The following is a 20,322-nucleotide window of genomic DNA, read 5'->3' as shown; positions in this document are numbered from 1 at the left end:
TGGGGTATGTTCATAAATGAAGCTGGTTTTTATGAACTTGTGTTTAGTTCCTAATTTGAGTTTGCTAAAAGATTCCGTCAATGGGTATTTGCTACAGTCCTCCCATCTATCCGCAAGTATGGCCAATACAAACTATTTGATAGTGCCTGGAATAAAATGATCATGATTGGCAATGAAATCAGTCTACATTATCAAATTATTAAAATTATTAGACGATTCTACCCACATGCTTTACTTCTACCAGGCCTTGGGGAATTGCAAGACACCAGTTCAAAACGTATTGATGCTTATCGCAAAGGCTATCAACGTGGACAAGCTGATATTGTTATTGGTAATAAGCATGTTTCCTATCAAGGTTTCGCTATTGAACTTAAAAACCCTAATAATAATTATCAAATTAGTGATGCTCAATTGAATATGGAAAAAATCTATGAACTTAATGGGTATAAATATCTTTGCTCAAATGATTATGATTTTATAATAAAAGAAATTCATGATTATATGACAGGTATTTGTCTGTCTTGTAATCATTGTAACAAAAAATTCAAACATCTTAATTCACTTAATAACCATCACAAATATTTTCATAAAATTGCTGGTTAATCTTAAAATGACCGTAAGCCCAAGAATTACATCCATCATCTAATATGTAACGTTTATCATCAAAACAGATTAGTGATATTTTATTCAGTTTACAACTACCTATTTGATGGTTTACTGATCTAATCGTATTCATCTTATGTAACAGTTGTTTACGATTAAATAAACAATCTTTATAATTCTCATGTGTTATCTCTTTTTGTATCACATATTTTCTGATTCCTTTCGCCGTCTTCTCATTTTTATTATTTTCTTTCACATATGAATACACCTTACTTCGTAGCCCAACAAATTCTTTAATTGGCATTCCCGCCGCTTCATCCTTAAATTTACCTATTACTTTTTTTTTTCAGAACTATAATATTGGCTGTCTTTTGGGTAATCACTATTATCAAATAACTCTTTATCTTCCCAAAGCTCATTATAAATATCTTTTGTTTGGATCTCATAACATAGACTATCTGTATCTGTAAATAATAATTTCGCTTTATTCTCATATCTTCTTTTAATATAATTATAGTGAAATTCATACATTAGAGTCTTTGATAAATCCAAAATACACATACCTACATAAGCTGGTCTATCAAGTTTTAATATTTCTTTTCATTTATGAACTGCAACAAGATCTTCACTGAATATTTTACTATTAAGAAATGTCGGTTTGCTTGCAAGTTTGGATAATTTCTTTTTATCAGTTACTAATCTTACATCAACACGTTTTCTGATATTTTCCATCGTTTTTCCAAATACTGAATTATTTAACAATTTGAAAAAGTCCTTCTCAAATGCATTCTTTGCATTCATCCTCTTTTCCGTGTTAAAATTTATATACTTCGCCAGCCAGGGTAATTGATCAAATTCTAATATTCGATGCACTTTCTTTAATTTTAAACCAAGGTATAAATATAATTGTAAATTGCGATAATGTAACACATAATTCTTTTTACTTGATAATGTTGGAATTAACTTTGAAACCTGAAAAATAATTATACCAAAACTGCCTCTGAATATCCTGACAATATGGTGATAACTTATCTGTCGTCACTTTCATTTTTTCCGCGGCTAAAGGATAATCATTATGTCTGTCATGTCAGTCTTTTGGATATTCCTAAATCTACTTCTAATATCATACCTTTTTTGCGGTCTTCTCTACATACATTTATATTCAATTTTTGAATTTGTTTGTCAGTCAGCCACCTAAAACCTCCGGTTGGTAAATATTGACTCATCGCCCATCCATAAAGGTTATTAGCATCTAAATACATTATATATTTGTTTGGTTCATCTGGTTTATAACTACTCATATATTTATTATTCGCTTTTCCATATCGATTCGCAATATATAAAATACCACCACGTAAGCCCTTTTCTGTGAATTGAAACATATCAATATCTGTCATCAGATCCAATTTAATACCAGTCATTTTTAACATTGCGTCCCCACTTAAACCTGGAGATGTAAAATAATGACAAGGATCTAATTCATAATATTGATGACATGTTTTACGGAAATTCGCAAAAACATCCGCCAATAAAAGAATATCAGACTTCATATACACATCATGATAATCACCCATCGTTTTCATATTAAAATTATTCCAAACTTTTTGAGCATGTTTATATTGCTCATCAGATATATTTTCATCTGTTAGTAAACTATAAAATTCATCTTTTTCTGGCAGCTTTGTATCACTAAACTTCTGCCAACAATCCATATAATCATATGGATAAACACCTTTCTTTTTCATCAATTCTAATTTATCATTTGGAAATACTTGACTTGTATATTTAAATACCATTACCTGGTAAATTATCAACTAATTTTTCAAGGCTACTAGCCATAAATTGAAAACTATCCAAAAATACTAAATGTTTACCAAGCATAAAAGCCATATACTTTTCCATATTATTGGGGATACAATTAATACTTAAATTATTACTTTTTCCAATTGATCCAATTTGTTGCATTATAAAATGAGAATCATATCCACGTAAATTATGAAATATAACAGGCACCTTCAATTTACTTGCATCTAGCTTTAATTTTAAATTACATTCTTGATGTGCTGATCCTCGATACTTTCCAGTAATGTGATAATGATCTCGAACTTTTATCTCATTATCTAAATATTTATGACCACAAATATAGCATTTATCGGATCCTTGAAATAAGTCTTCCTCCTCTTCCGTCATTTCAAGTGGTTTTTGAAACTCCATATTAATCATTTTTTTTACAATATTCTACTTCTGAAAGCATATCCAACATGAAATAACTAATCGTATTCTCCCCTCGATAGATCTTAACTGGTTTTGAATATTTATCATCATAACAACATACTAATTTATAACCATAACTACAATACGTATGTTTTTGGTATTGATTCGTATAAGATTTAACATTATTCGGTTCACATCCAGATATTTTCTCTGTTATCGCTTCAAAATCCGCATATATCACAAATGGGGCTAGCATCTGTTTATGATGATTAGTAAATTCAATTTTACTCCCTGGTTCTGGCATTTTAATCGCTTGTTGCCCATTTATCACCATACAATTACTCTTATGTTTCTCTAATATCTTATCTGCGTTAAAACACTGTAGACAAAACATACAAAAATGCTCGCGCTCCTTATGTTTCGTCTTATTATACATCATCTTATTAAAATCCTTAATTAAGACATAATGTCGCTTCTCACCCTTTGTAATAAGTAGTAGGTTTAACACTTTATCATTCATCTTTTCTGAAATATAAATTGGAAAAAATTGCTCTTCCTCATAACCAAACACATTAATATTGATACTATTTTGCTCTTCTATTTTGCTGTAATGTTTCACATTAACTGGAAACTCAACTCCTTGGTAACTTAATTGTGAAACCATATCTTTGTCAATTATCTTAGCTCGTTGGGGATCTTTATTTTGTGGGTTTAGATATCGAATATGACACCAACGAAAACATTCATTATCCTTATTTTTAATATTAATTAACCCCTTTGCAGAGTTCCGCAATTCAACCGGTAGAGGAATATAAGAATTACCTTTCATCGGCTCATACACAACTGTATTTAAATAATGCTCATCAATGCTACTAATAGTCCATCCACTACCCTTCGATAACCAAACACTAATTTGGTTCATTATTTGTTGTTGTGCTAATTCTAAGCTGGATGAAATATCATTTGAATTCATCACAATCTGCACTTTACTATTAAAATAACCTGATTTGTCTACCAACTCACCATCCTTCATCTTTATAAATGTAACTTTTAATGTCTCCACAAATTTAAAACCCTTTGTATCATTTAATATTTTATCAAATAATCTACTCATGGCGAGTCTTGTATTTTGTAGCTGTACTAAATTATCTTTATTGTCCTTTATCCCAATCTCATAGGATTTCGTAAAACCCTTCAGAGCCTTATGTGTTTCAGCAATTTTAGTCCTTGGTAAAGGCACTGGTTGTTTTTTTATTCTAGGAGGCGCAATTGGGTGATATAATGGAATAGGATTATTCTCAAAATAACGAATTAATTGCTTAACACCCATCTTTCTTGGAGCTGTAGTTGGAATTCTTTTTCGTGGAGTAGGAACAGGGCGCCTTTTTGGTTCTCGAATTTGAACTAAAGTTTCAAGCTCACTATCAGTCAACCCAGATAACAATCTTCTTAAAAGCTCATTACGACTAGTCTTCATACTATTACCATATATAATTTTTTTTTCCGAACGCATCATAATATTAAATTTTAATAATTATTTCTTTAAACCTATTAATTATTTAAAATCGAGCGCCCGAAATGCGGTCGTCAGTAAAAACCCCAAACCATATACTATGCGCCTGTACCCCCATGTGTAATACTACTGATTACGACTGTGGTTACTACCAGAACCGCCCCTACGACTACCGTCGACGGCGATCGATGTGATGTGATGTTATTGAAGTGAAATGAGAGAGAGTTGGGTGATTTGTGCTGAGGGTTTTAAAACAGTCGGCCTATCATATAAGACAATTTTAATGACGTTCAAATGTTTTAATATTTATGTAACTATCCCTGTAGATTCTTAAAAAGTAGGATTTTGACCTTTCTACAGCTACCAATTAACAAATAAAAATACTTCATAAAAAGATATAAAGTGTTAAATTATGTTCACAAGTCATAAGGCAACAAACTTCCACATGAGGGAACGTAATGTAGTTTAAAAAGCTGTATCTGTTGTGGTTCAACTTATGTCCATTTTTTGGGGGCATGGTAATGCATGATAATGAGTTTAAACAAAAAAAAATTAAACCAAAGATAAACATGGACCACAACATATACAAATTGTCTAGAGCACAACTGGTAAAGTAACTTTTAAGAAGTTTACTCGCAGTTTACTTAACCCAGTAAGTACAGTCAATTCTTGCTATCACAGAGACCCTGTCACTGAAGGACAAGAGAACACTAGCATTGGAAGGCTAACGCTTCCCTGTGTAAATGAGTTTCAAGCTCGCTCTTCTTCTCCAACTCTCACGACTCCTTATATTGTCTCCTACCTAATGTTCATCCACTCCATTAAAATACTTAACGCACTAGAAGAACTACAGTCAGCCTAAATGTAAAATCTATGTTACCCATTTATATAACAGATGTTTCCAAAGTTATCATCGCGCCATCACGGACTGTTGCTATAAAAGGACACCAACGCACTGTCCAATAGGGTGACCATAATAAAGGGAGTTGACTGTAACTAATCCTGCGTGATAAACGAAACTAAAACTTTTTGTTACGTCCTTGTTTTGAGCCCCTAGCTGTGTACAACGATTTGAGTACAGACTATTATTGGCAAGTTGAATATGAAATTATCGATTCGCCAATCAGGTTAAAGGGAAATTCAAAACACACTTTTAGTAATTTCTTCTGTTAGCCAGGAGTCCAGAACAAGGATCTTAGCGCTGCTTCACGGACTTTATTAGCCGGAGTTAGCTTACGTGTTCAAACAAAGCACGATAACTGTAGCTGGGGAACTTACTGGTAAAAGTGATAATATAAAAAACTTAAAATTACACAGAACATTTTTTTTCTCCAAAACAACCATTAACCATGTTGCCCCCTGTGGGAACACAAATAATTCCTCAGCAAAATGAATCTTCATACAATCTAGATCTTCGAATATGGTTAATAAAAAACGAGCTAGGCTAGTAAATAATTGGAAATCCGGGCTGCAAGAAAGAAAGGTGGGCCGTAAAAGGCGATAATATCTCATGTAAGGCCCTGTCCACAAGTATCCGTTTTGATTTGAAAACGCAATTTTTTCTTTACGGATACGGCTTCCCTCCACACGTATCCGATGAAAACGATCAATGACAACGGAACTTTTCGAGAACGCTGAGGTCACACTATCAGCTCCAATCCACTCCGCGCAATATTAGGAACTTATTCAAGATGGCGGACGGGCGCTACCCTTTCTTGTCTTTTTTGCTTGGGCTTATTTCAAACCTAATGGCTTGTTTTAAGCAAATTTAGCTTTGTTAATTATTCAAGCTGACTATTCCAGGAGGCTGCAGAAAATTGTCGGGTTACTTTCGCTACCGGTGTCAAGAGGCATACTCATGCGCAGTCGGTTAAGTTATCGTTTTCGAATCGATTTATGTTATACGTTTGGACGGGCGAAAACGATGCGAAAAGGCTACGAATACGTGCGGACAAGGCCTACATTTAACCGTAGTCGTAATTAATAAAAGCTGATGACGAGACTTTAAACAGCCTTTTGAAATTTTTGAACACATACCCACAGGTATTTACTTCACTGTTGGTGTAACTCCCTAGAAAAGTACAGAAATTCTTGGCAGGGGGGGTTTTGGTTATAAAACCTTAAACTAATACAATATGCATATTTTGCAAACATAAAACCTCAGAGCTCAAAATTCTAACATAACAGACATTTGTCTCGGTAATTTTTCCTCCCGTTTCTATGCCATTATCTAATGTACTCTGCGAGGGCCTATACTGTAATTATTAAAAGGGCTTGTTTAACGTTTGTCTCACTATTGTCTCTCATTGATCACGACGTTTTGATTGCGTACTGCTAGTCCTCTTCATCAGGCGATGGTGTCGATTTTCCTACTTAGGTACCTCCAAATTACTCACTAAGATTTAGAAGTACGCCTCAACACAAGCTGTCATTACAGAATTAAGAGGCAAAACGAATCCTTGAGGGAAGCAAAAAAAAAATGACAATGCAAATGATAGAAATTAACAACCATGGTTGAGATTCGAAACTTAATCACTAGCAACCACGGTGCCACTAATAGTACCTCACAGCAAGTCTGCATTAACGCGTAATTGAGACCAGCAGTAAGCGATCGAAACGTCCCGATCAATAAATACCGTTAGATTCTAATACGATTGAGACTACAGGTACGAGTTTTTAGTGCACGCGCTTGAACCAAAGTCATTTTGGCGGGAAAACGTGATAGCCGTAGTCATCCTACTACGAATTTTGGCGAGAATGTCGAAGTGGCGGAAACAAGTTGACAAATGTTAGAATTTTTATCATTTTAGGATAGGGAGACGAATTAATCTCCTTCAGTAAAATAATGATGCCAAATAATTTGGTGGAGAAAAGCACAATGAAACTTTCCGAGGTATCTATTTCTTTGAGAAGACGAGAAAAAAACTTGAAGTTAAATCTGGTCCTCGTAGTCGTCCTCGTCCTCGAATCTAAGGGTCTCTAATAACTACTAAGTATTCTGGTAATAAAATTGATAAACGAGCCATGTATAATGCACAAATCAAGATTCTTTCATTATAATGATAACATCATGGGTGACGAATTACTCCTTAATTTTGGCGCGAAATTTCGGCATTAATTTATAATTTCACATGTGAAATGGAAACCTTCCGTTCACCTCAGTGAAAAGATGGCGACATAGTTTTAAAATGTTGTAAATGAAGATGTCACGGGCATTAAAAGACGCTTTAGAAAACCTAAACACAGGAAACAGCACATCAAGAAGGATTCTAACAGGTATTTTGTCGAAAAATTCTGAACTTGAGGCAAAATTTAATATCTGGAGTTTTCAGTGCGCGGAGTTCTCGATCGATAATCAATTTGATAAATTTATCCCAAACCAACGATTGTGAGTGCAATTCGTCATCCATAATATCAATTGGTAATCAAAAGGCTCGGGAAATTATTAGGATTTGGACAAAACAAGCGTGGAATTTTTCCCTAATTTCACTCGTCACCGTTTGATTACACGTACTAACTTGTGGGAATTTTGAGTCTGTGTAGGGGTACTAATACTTTGAAATTAAAAACCTTACCACTGATACTCCTCCAAGTTTACAGCATTTTCATTTTTCATCTGTGATAGCTTTCGCTTGCATTAAATGTTTTACCAAAATTTACGATACAACTGAAACAATCCCGGTAGTAATTGTTTACAGATCTCTTTGCTCCTTCCCCTTAACGGGGCAATGATAAGAAACCACGTGATTATGACCGGGTTACTATATTACTTCCAATTAAAGGAGAATTTCAAATTTTTGTCACATCTCGCAACTACAATATTGGCTCATGGGATGCTTACTCAAATTTGCTCCTGAAAACAATCAGCTACTTCTTTTGTTTTACTCCAAAGGCTCTTCCTGCTAGGCCCAGGCTTTCTCAATCTCATCCCAGGTTTCCTCCGACAAATCTGTTGAGTGCATCGAGAAAGAAAACTTAATCTGCAATTCAGTAACTTCAAATTATTCCTACAGTCCAGTACTAACAAAAACTCAAATCCCCCTCACCCAGTGAAAAGTGTAACCATCTCTTAAACTTGATCTGTGATCCGAAATCAATTTATTTCAAATAAATGATTATAATTTATTATTCCTGGACCTAAAAAGCTTTAATAAAAATCTTACCTCGCTTGTATTGGCTACTTGTACTTGTACTTGTAAGTATGTAATGGAAGCTTCGCTTTTAGGCTTGGCTAATCACAATAATATATACCTCTTATTAGCCGAGTTTTCGGTCCGTTCTGTAAATTACGGACCGAGTTTTTTTGCATCGATTTATGACCCAAGCGCGAGGCGCGCGGGCCATAAATTGATGGAAAAAAACGAGGATCCGTAATTCACAGTACGGACCGAAAAAACGAGGCTAATAAGATGTTTATTATATGGCTTCTTCCTGTTTGGGGGACCGGAAACAAGTGCAGGACGCACGATTTGACAGTCATTTGACAGGTGTCCAAAAAGAACGTTTTTATTGGCGCACGAAAACAATGGCACATAACAAAGGGTTTCCGAGAAAGTAAAGACAAATTCCCCATGTTGAAAAAGTTTATTCGGTCAAAACTAAGAGCACTGTCAGTTTTAGCTCTTTAATGCAACGCTACAGTGTTTTGGAAACCGGACACTGTGTCTGTCTAGAAGTCTTTTCCATCTTTTCTCCGTTTGTCCTTGTAAAAAAAAAAAAAACACTGCAAAAGGCAAAGAAGGGCTTTTCAAGGTAAGTTTGTTGTCATTGTCGTAGGATTCGCTCGTAAATTGTTTTTGGGACAACCTCTCTTTCTGCCAGTTCATCTCGTCTTCAATTGTGATCTGTGTTAAAATTTTCAAACACTGACTAGCATTCTATTCCTCGGTAAGGTTACGCTTCGTTCTCATTAAAACAAAGCTAGGTTAAAATTTCGAAAGGCAAAGTCAACATCCCAGTCCTCAGGATTTCCAGACATATTTTAAAGTCTATTCGGACAAAACTAAGAGCACTGTAAGTATTCACTCGTTAATGTGACGCTGGAGTCTTTTGAAAACTGGACATTGTGTCTGGCTCGAACTCGCTTCTATCTTTCTTCCGTTGGTCTTTGAAAAATCACTGCAAAGGGCAAAGAAGCTTGTCAAAGAGGATCGGGTGCAGGTATGTTTGTTATCATATTTGTCGAAGAAATTACTCATTTTCTCTTAAGCAAAACATCTCGAATCTCTGCCAGTCGATTTTCGTCTTCTTAACTGTGTGCTACGATAAAATTTGCAAACACTGACTAGAATCGTATCCTCTTCGATAAGTTTACGAGTTAGTTTCTTCATCGCCTTCGTTCACAAATAACAAACACAGTTTAAAATGTTGAAGGCCAAAGTCAACATCCAAGTCCTAAAGGTTGACAGACGTCTTATAACTTTATTTAAACCTTTTTTTGCGAGGTAAAGAGATTTAGAGCTCCGAAATGAGCATTGTCTTTAAAAATTTTCGTCCGTATAGCAAGTTACGGACCGCAAATTGACCAATCGCGTGGCGAAAACAGACTCAGCCATATAATAAGCTAGTTTATCGCCTTTATTAATATTAACATTGTTATTCAATATCATGTAAAAAAAAAAAAGACTAAACGTCAGCTTAATACAGCTATTAGAATTCTCTTCCGGAAAAAACTGATATCACCATTTTCACCTCCAGCAAGACATTGGAAGCACCCAATGATAATTGTAATCACTACATTTTTTTTTGCGAACGTTAGAGACCCAGAATTATATTTTGATCTAACCAGTTAAATTACTCTCCTCGTCCTCCACCAAGCTGACTGCGGTGTTTTCGTACTCGGCCTCCTCTTGGTCTTCTTTACATGTTACAGTTTTACCAACAACCTCTCCCTTGGAGAGTTCCAATCGGTTTTTCTCTTTGTTAAAGACAACACGGCAAAACTGGAACAGGAATGGTCCTCGAGTATTTTTTCTTAGTGCTATATTTGGAGGAATATCTGTCATCCTGATGGTTCCCTTCAACTGAGCAAAGAAGATCGAAAGGTTGAATCCTCCGTCCACTTCCACCTTGGAAGATAACACGATTAACTGAACAATTATTTTTTCAATAGCCTTTACATTGCTTTAAAGTAGATCTTACGTTTCATTTGGTTGCTATAGATGCTTAGCAATATTCTTTTTATTCTTTTATTTATTACTTTGAATCATAAAGGAATCATGGTCCTTGGTCTGGACGAAAAGGACGTAAATGATTATTCTTATCTTAGAAGAGGAGTAGTGAGCTGAAATTTGTCCTGTAAGTTTCCTTTACATTTTACTAACTTGTGACAAACCGACAGCTTCTCAGCTTTGCCGAAAATGCTGCGTCATAGAAAATGATCACTCCGTTGGAAGGCCCCTGGTTCAGCCAGTGGTTCCTTGGTCCGGCCACTTTGGCCACTTTACAAGCCATCATGCAAACAATGCGCAAAAAGGAGCGTAAGCACCAGCTGATCTAAATTCCTGTCTATTTTCTGTAGGCATCATTTTAACTTCGAAACCAAAATGAGATTTCTGTGTAAAGAGCTATAGTTTGGTCTCATAAAGAATTATTCACTTCTGTGAGGAATGTGTGTCGGGCAGTAACGATGCGACGGAAGCGAAATCGCCACTATATTAAATGAATTCAATCAAAGTTTGGAGAAGAAAAACATTTTTCGTCGCTTGTTTACGACCCCCAAAAAACTTCCCATCAGGGCCCGGTTCCTGAAAGGCCGATTAGCGCTAATCCCGGATTAAGATTTTGTTCCAATTTTTGTATTTACCTTCCTATACATTGCCTATTGTAACATTTTGTGTTATCATTTCTTTTTTTTTTTTACGTAAAGGCACAACAGTATTTTGTTAGCTCGAGTTACATGTTCTTAGACAAGAAAACCTTGCTTACAATTTGGCTTAATCCTGGGTTAAAGTTAATCATCTTTCGAGGAACCGGGCACAGGAAATTTTATGTCTTAAGGTGATGTTACACGGGACGATTTGCAAACACGATTTTTAGCGCAACACAGCGTTGCAATGTTGGAACAATATTGTAACTATTCGAAACCATGTCGCAACAATGTTGCAACGCTGTGTTGCGCTAAAAATCGTCTTTGCGAATCGTCTCTTAGTCGTGCAGCAACGTCAAAGAAATCCGACCGAAAAGCATGCGTCATCATGAACGTGCAGTTCGTGCGGAGTAATGTTTTGCTTATTTTAATAAGCAAAAAAAGATAAAAAACCTAAAACTACCCATTGCTTGAAGTTTTTGACTTTGCTAAAAAAGCTCCCTAATGAAACCGCTCGGACGGATATAAGCTTCCTTTTTATGGCCTTCTATATCATTACGTAATAAATAAAGTGCAGTGCTACTGAGAAAGTCTCGAACAATACATTTAACACTCATTGAAAGTGCTTTACTTAAAATGTGACTCAAAGTTGAAAGATCCTTACTTCAGTTCATGAATCCTCATTTACTAAGAACTAAACGAAACGAAAATTGAACTTTCTGAGGCTTTCCCTATTCAATCACTATTTGGCTAGGTTACGTTATCATCCGGTGACCAGACCAAATGACCTACTCCGCAAAACTTACTTTGGAATATTATCTACAACTTTGGTTTTAAATTTCAACCTGTCGACCAAATTTTTATGCAAGTCGAAAGAACAGTTCTTTTATGCCGTGTACACCAAAAATTAACTGTCATAACACACTTAATCGCATATGCGTGAATTCAAAATATATCCAAGTAATTTAACGCGCCATAAAAAAGACACAAACAACAGAACAAAAAAGGAATATGCTAATAATTGGCTTGTGTCACAGATAGCAGTGAGAGCCGAGACGGTGAACGTCACGGCTCATCGTGTAGGATCCAATACTTAGTTATCTTATTCGGGTTATAACATCACAAACTCTTACAAAGAGTTGCTGTGATGTTATAATATATCGCTGATTTCTTTACCCGGTTATTAGCATATTCGGGAGATTTAACCGAGGGTCCTTTTTGATGCAAATTCTATTTTTTTGCTAAATGTGCACGTGCATATGAAACTTGGAAACAATGCCAGTGAATAATGAGGACGCTTACTTGTAAACGCAAAACCTGGGGGGAAAATTGGTTTCATTTGAGGCCCTATTTAAAAGCCTTCTCTGTTTCTCTGTTTTCAATGTCCTTGAAACTTGCAGGGTATATTTACTGGCAATTGATCTCGGAATTGTCAAATTTATAAAAAAATTTATCGAGCGGTTTTTTGAAAAATGCGAAATTTGTGGGCATGGACCAAATTACGTGCAAAAACTGTAACAAAAGCAGCTCAATGCAAGTTAATAAAATTCTTCTTACTCGCGATCGCCCGGAGCAATTCCCCTCTTTTCTTGTACGCAGTTGGAATCAAACCACCATAAGATGAAGCCGCGTTTCCAAAGCTCATCATTTTCTTTAAAAATTAGCTAATTGTGTGGATAGCATGCTATTTCACTGTTTTTATGATGCTTAAATCTTCGTTTGAAAATATTTCGAACACGCTCTCATAGAATTTGTTCAAACTTTGACATAATTGAGGCAATTATGGCAGGTACAAACTCCCTAAAGCAATTTCTTAAAAAACTCCAGGTACAGAGAAACACAAAGATAAATAAAAAACGTAATGGCGTTGTTACGTTGCCATGGTGACTCCGATTGCAATAAAACCCAGATCATAAGAAATTTCATCTTTATATAATACAGTTGTGGTAATCTTTTACCCATATCTTTACTCATGGCGACGTAGTTAATGCTCAAACTTGGGAGGTATCCTCCCAAAAAAATCCAGTCGAGCCACCTTAAGAAGGTTAACAGACCAATATAAACTGAGAAAGTTTCGTTTGTATTGTAAACTTATTTTCTTCCCGAAAATTACATCACAAAGTAAACCCGGCCGGACCAAGGACCACATACTGTAGTTATCAGAAGTTAAAATACCTCTTTCTTTCTATTGCCTTTAAGTTCAAAGCATTGGCTGTAAATTACTGAGGTTATCAAACGCAGTTCTTGGTCTTCAAACTCTCCTGTTTTATTACTATCGAGGACTGTTTTTTCCAATATTTCACGTAAGTCCGGGTCCTGTATGTACTCCTGATCAACTTTTCCTAGGTGTAAGAATCCCAGATCTTTTTTCATTCTAATCCCTGCATTGACGCAATCAGCAGCCTGGGTTTCCATTTCTACCGTTCTGAATATAATAAGAAACACAAAATAATCCCATTTAGACGCCAATTCTGAAACTACCTAACAAGTACAGGGAATTTTTTGACACGTTTACATCGGGGTAACTCTTTCTTATGATGATTATAAAGAATTAAGCGTAATTTAAAGTAAAAAAATAGCAATAAATAATAAAAATAAACCTTCCCAAACCTACTAGCTGTAGTAACTAGTGTAGTTGCATTTTTTTTAGATGTCACCGAGTTATAAAATTTAGCCTTTACTAGTCGGCTTCTTACTTGATAACAATTTGAAATTTTGAAAGCCATTGAGGGCGTTGACCTGATAGAAAATCGTTATATATATAAAAAAAACAAAAACAAAAACAATAATGGAACAGACAGGGAAAAAAGCCTAGTGTAGCCCTTGGGATTTGTAAATTTCACATAAAGAAATGTTTTTAGGCCAAACAAACGCTTTGAAACCAATCGGAAGTTGGTTTACCGGTGAGAACCTCAAACGTTTATTCAGTGTTATCAAGAGAGAATTCAAAAGTCGCCATTAAAATATTAGGCATTGTTTTCTTTGAGGCACTGAACGACGTTTCAAGCCATCGATTAAAATGTGCGGACGTCTCAGGAATTCAACTTCCGTTTAATTACAACCTCTAAAAATAACTTAATTGGTAAAATTCACATATCCCGTCCAACACCCTAAGATTCTCTCTCTCTCCCATTTTTCTTTCTTGTTCCCCGCGAAGCGAGGCGCGGAGCGCCGAGCGAAGTGAGTTTATAATCTCGTCGCGCGCGAAGCGCGCGTGCATTGTGTGAACCGCGCGTGGATCCTAGCGAGCTGCAAAGTCGCAGCTTTCATCTTTACTTGTATATATCGGATGGTGTCCGCCATGACGTCATACAGTAGTTGACGTCACGGCGCATTTTTGTTTCTAGGCAACATTCGACTGAAAGCAATTTCAAATTCCCATCAATGACTAAAGCACTCATGAAGAGCTGTGTTTTCGTCGTCTGCAAAACAATGTTTACTATCGGTGAATCTCAAGCCATTTCTCATGCAAACAGAACAGCAAACACAAGAACGCCGAATTGTCAATCCTCGCAGGGGAAGATTTGACACCGAAAAATCCTCTGGAGCGAAGAACGCCGACTTAAAATTCAACGGCGCAAGCAACAAAGATGGATGGAGATGGTAGCAACAAAAAGCGGAGCAGAGAGAACATCACTCAATGAATTTCAAATGCTAAAGTTCTTTAAGAGCTAATGGAAGCGATTTTGGATAATTAGCCTTACAAACATATGAGCGAACATCGCGGTAACAAAACACGTTTTGCTCGCAGACGAGTTTGTACCGTATCGTCCTAGACTGTTGGGCTTCCATTCTCTACATGTAAATGCGATGAAATGCATTTACGTTGCGTTTTCACTGTCCAAACTGCAGTCATTCTTCTGAAAAATATCTTTGAACTCATGTTTCACAAGGCTCGAAGGTTTTAATAATAAAAATTCCGCGTGTGTGTTCCACGTGGTCTAGTGGTAAAACTTTCGCCCGGTGCACCGAAGGGCCCGAGTTCGAATCTGGGCAGTACCTTTTTCTCTTCACTTCTCTTCTTTTCTTCTTTTTTTTCTTTTTCTTTTCATTTAGTTTTCATTTTAGGTATAACAGTTTTGTTATGTTTCTGTATATAGCTCACAATTTTTGATTGACAAATTTTCTTCTCCGCTTTACTTGCCGTTCCCCCCAAGTCCTTCGCGAGGTCCTGCGATTTACGTATTTCTAGGTATAAATGATTGATATAAAACTGTAACTGGAAGATAATATAATTTGTGTAAATTAGAATTGACATAAATTATTATTTTGCCGGCTCGGAACAGAGGACTGGGTTCTAGTGTAGCGTGCGAAGGATCGCGGTTAGGGGATTTGATATAGTGACCGTTTAGTTATGCGTGTCATCCTACGGTCGGCCTCGCCGCTTCAACTTGCTTTCTTTAGTTTAGTTTCCACTTATTCTGTTAGTCTTAATTTCGTTACCATCGTACTGGTCGTTATGTTTCTTAGCTATTTTATGTAGCATCTCGTTTTCTGCTCGTATTTATGTTATTAGGCTTTATTTTATTTGTTTTGCCTTATAACCCCAAAAGCGACGCCATAGCATAGGTTGGGGTTACAAGGTCCCTATTTTTCCAATAATTGTTTTTTTCGGGTTTACGTGTCCGGTTGTGGCGTGTTCTTAGAATTACTGTAACAGTGGAATTTTTCACGTGAGTTAATAAAGTATATTATGGGCCTGGCTGACCGACGCGCCCATGCTTCCACGTGCTGTTTTCGTGTGTTCGGTTGTGTAGTGGAGGCAAAATGTGCTATTACTTTTATTCATACTACTACATGAGAAATTTCTGCAATTTGACTGGCTTAGAGCAGTAGTATTTCAGCTTAATTGGAAATACCTACATGTGATCATGAAAATTACAAAGCCTTTTGTGGATAATAGTGTAAACAAATAATAGCATGATTTGTAGGTGATATTTAGCACAAATATCACTCGTGATATTTCAAAATTGTCTCAAATTTCACGTATAACAATTTTGAAATATCACTTGTGGTATTTAGGCCAATTATACTACTACATAAGAAATTTCTGCAATTTGATTGGCTTAGAGCAGTGGTATTTCAGCTTAATGTGAAAAACCTACATGTGGAAATTACAAACCTTTTGCACGTAGTAGTATAAACAAATAATAGCACCATTTGTACATGATATTTGGCATAAATACCGCTTGTGATAATTCAAAATTGTCTCAAATATCACCCGCCTAACGGCTAGTGAAATTACGTATAACAATTTCGAAATATCGCCCGTGGTATTTATGCCAAATATCACCAAAAATCACGCTATTACCTAGTATAGAAATCACTACAAATCATGCTATTACCACCTATACATATCACTACAAATCATGCTATTGTCTATACAAATTCTTCGGCGTTATGTAACAGTGATGTAATTTACCCTGCAGCTCCTGTACCATCCTCCTCATCTAGTGTTATTCCAGGATCTTCTTTCTTAACAAATTTTTTCTTCAAGGCTTCAAATTCTTCTTTCCCGTTCTCAACTACATACTTTTCCATTCCTGAAAGAATTATGTACTTATGGTGTTTAAATGGACGTTCCAGGACAGACCGAGGTTGCTTTGTCATCAGGGTAAACAACTTTATATCTTGGGTACGACCTTGGACAATAGGACAATAGTTTCCATCTCGATCACCAAAATGTTCCTTAGAGAATTCTCGTAGCAAGTCTTCAACCAGCTTAAATGTATAAAGATAAAGAAAAAATGATATTTGGCCCTGCATAATAAAAACTGAAATGAAGGAGTTAGATAAATATCTTTCTCAAATTCATTAATAATTCACGAAGAAAATACAAAGAAAATTAATGTTTATTGAGTGTTTGGAAATCAGATGAAAAATTGCTCAGTTTTGCATCCTCCCTCTAAAATCATTTCGTCATATTAAGCATTCCACACTGTGTTTCATCACCAAATGAAACACCTCAAACTGCGTGTCGTATTTTCAGTTTTCATCTTTTGATGATAACACTACATCTCATGCTTGATATATTACGTCAAGACGCAGCCGACCTAAATTGATGCAGAGGTTTCAACTTCGTCTTCACCCTTCAAAAAAGGTAATGGTAAAGACTCCTTCTTTTACGTCGGTAAGTCGAAATAGTCATCTGCCTAAGAAACATTACAGTGCAGTGAGGGGAGCGAGATTAAGTAAATAGGACTAACCTGTGGGATAGGGTGAGCGAGTACATGCAAGCGGTACGTATACGGTGTACCCGAATTCTCTACTCCGCTTACGAACGCCTGTCAATCAAGCGTTCATCAACAAGGTATCTGGTACCATAATAATTGGCAAAAAAGTCATGTATGACTTCCCCGTTTATTACAATAAAACCCCGTCCCAAAGGTAAGAACTTGAATTTTTGGACTTCTGACGAAACAGGTTCCTGTATTTTAAAGAAGTGATTTGCAGTTCAGCCTAAGAAGATTAATTCTTAAATTCGGTTTGTATTTTCTGTGTGAAAGAAATATATGACTATAAAATTTCCAATCTCAAGGTCAAACTCCGTGGTTAACATGTTTATTTAGCAATTAATGAATTCGGCTTTCGTAGGATATGAAGAATTAAGCAGATCGAGGAGGGTGTTATCGGCCGAGGTGGATAACACCCTCCGAGATCTGCTTAATTCTTCATATCCTACGAAAGCCGAATTCATTAACTGTTTTATTATTCATTTAAAATAATTCCTAGTCTGAAAACATAGCTAAAACATGCTTCCCTGGATAACTGTTAAGTTCATCTTCGATAGTGTACCTTTAGGTTTGTCCAGGTCCGCAAATATTCTCCAAATAGCAGATATCACCCTCCGAGTTGTCTTCTTGCTGTTTTTGCCATGTTTTCAGCTATTATTTCGCCGAGTTCCAGCTGTAGTTCTTACTCTTGAAACGAGCGAAATGTCCGCCTTTTTTTTCACAACCAAAACAACTCAACCTCGCCTCCAGGTCTTCTCGGTTAACGGTGCCTTAACCTGTAGTGGGCTGCATTTTTGACGTCATCTCCTCGTTAAACACAAAATTCTTCCAAATTTGGTTATCAGTAATCAGTGAATTATGCGTGTGCTTTTAGCCAATCAGAATTGGGGAAATATTTTGAATGAATAATAACATGATTTAACTGTATGTCACAAAGAAGAGCTTGCTTGATCTTGCTTGGCTAGACAAGTACAGTTCTTATGTTAGTATTTTGGTTGTTAAAATAGCAAATATCTGACAGGTTAAGTCTCCAGGTTCTTACTAGTAATATCAGTATTATGCGTATATAAAATATACCGTTCATCACCGAAACCGAACACACGTGAATCAAAGAGTAAAAAACTGAAAAAAAAGCAAGCAACTTGAAAATAAATTAACCTTTTGTAGCAAGAATCTGGATTCAAGAATCAGGAAACATACTATATTCAACTTACCGCCATAATACTTCAAGCTTGTCTGTGCGTGTTCAGTCCTCTAAAAATACGATATGGGAAAGAAATTGATCAGGAATGAAACTGAAAACCGTATGCTTCTATAAATGTTTACATTTGGCTTCCTCAGTTATCCTGAACCTTCAGTAGCTTGGAGAAACGGCTTTAAGATTTGACGTTGAAAAAGAGGTGATTACAATCCTTTCGTTGCTTTATCTTAGTGGTCAATCACGAGATCCGATCGAGAGGATCTGGACATTCATTTGTCCTTTCCATTGGAGAGGGGAGGGGGGTAGAAGGGTTAGGGGGGCTATATATCTCATAATTTCCAAATCAACAGTCTTCAAACACAAGTGTGGGTTTGATTGTAAGAAAGGAAAAGAGGACCAAACCGTTAATTAATATGCGAAGGGGTTTAGTATTAGCGTGCAAGGGGAATAAATCAAATTTATTTCCTGGTGCATATTTATGTATCGCGTATTGCATTTTAATGTGTAAACCCTGGCATTTTAGTTCGTTGTTTACGTTCTTAAACACGACACGACGCCTTCGTTGTTGGTGTTCTTAAACATGTCGCCCTAACTCACCAAAACAAAGGTCTTAGGACATTAAAAAAATATTCGCTCTCATTTCACTTCCCAAGGCCTTTCTCAAGGCCGGAAGCGGTACGTTAACATTTATTCCAGAGCTGAGTGTTGCTCCTATTTCTTGCCATAATGGGGCTCTTCCATTTAATCACCCTAAACTCGTACCCTCCAGATGGATTTAGTTCTTTGCATTTTACAGTGTTCGTTACTAATTCCTTTTTTTCAACTCCTTGTCTTTAACAGTAGCGATACTTCGCTCAGTATTTTCCTCAGTAAGTTTATTGCCTGACCAAACGATCCTTTGTATGGAAATTGAAGTTTCTGCTTTTGCCCTTTTGTATGCTCCGCAAAGAATGTTTCCAAATTGGGTAAGATTACCGTGCAGAAGCATTCTCTTTTACTCTTTCACTTTCACTGCGCGGCTATTGTTTGTTTTCTGTTAATTTAGTACTCATGTCAGTCTCTAACACCTAAATATCGATTTCCGCCAATTTCGTATCCCTTGAATTTTTGGAGTTCTTCTTTTACTTATATTAACAAAAGGGGTTTTAAGGGAGGTTTTCAGTCACCTTACCTTGCAAGAGAAATGAATTTTTGTAGTGTAATCTGTTCAGTCTCCCTGCAGCTTTAAGTAGCGGAATCCCTTCGAGCTATTACTCAACAGTCAGCCTCGTTTCAGACCCTTTTATTTACTTCCCCGAGTTTCATTAAATATTTGTTTATCATCTCGCCCTGTACACGGTTCTGGAAGCTGATTGGCTGAATAAAGTGTGGTAATTGCGGATAACCCGAGAATTTTTAAGGCTAATGAGTTTTATTCCTACTGGCCTTTTTGAGTAATGATGTGTTTCACAACCCTTTTGTATCACGATGATGATAATGATGATGATAATGGCAGGATATGGTTGTTTTCTCTTTGCCAGTTCAAGTATTAAAATTTAAAAGGACAAAATAAGGCTTGGCTCAGTAGATTTTTTTCACTACTCAATGCAATGTTTATATTCAGTAGATGAAAAAATATTCAAATTTAGTAACTTACGTAGAAAAACCAAACGTACTCTTTATAGAGTTAAACTCGAAAACAGCATAAATATATAGATATGATTGATTAAACTGCGTATTCGTTAGCACCAATCACACTAGATGCATCATG

At 36.1% G+C, this 20,322-nt stretch overlaps 1 protein-coding gene across 1 annotated transcript in view; it reads right to left on the bottom strand.

Annotated features, from left to right (window-relative positions):
* The window catches only part of LOC140934537 (uncharacterized), a 125,414-nt gene extending 105,552 nt beyond the window's left edge, over nucleotides 1-19,862 (bottom strand). Inside the window, exons 1-2 of the mRNA XM_073384144.1 lie at nucleotides 19,744-19,862; nucleotides 18,586-18,625 (exon numbers count right to left, since the gene is read on the bottom strand). Of these exons, the coding sequence (XP_073240245.1) occupies nucleotides 18,586-18,591 (6 nt within the window). The 5' untranslated portion in view covers nucleotides 18,592-18,625; nucleotides 19,744-19,862. The remainder of the gene's footprint in view (nucleotides 1-18,585; nucleotides 18,626-19,743) is intronic.
* Between the last annotated feature and the right edge of the window lie 460 nt (nucleotides 19,863-20,322).

The sequence above is a fragment of the Porites lutea genome, chromosome 4, assembly GCF_958299795.1.
Source record: "Porites lutea chromosome 4, jaPorLute2.1, whole genome shotgun sequence".
In the NCBI taxonomy this organism is placed as follows: domain Eukaryota; kingdom Metazoa; phylum Cnidaria; class Anthozoa; order Scleractinia; family Poritidae; genus Porites; species Porites lutea.
Note: the sequence above shows the minus strand (reverse complement) of the source record. Positions and strands in the feature narration are given on the sequence as shown.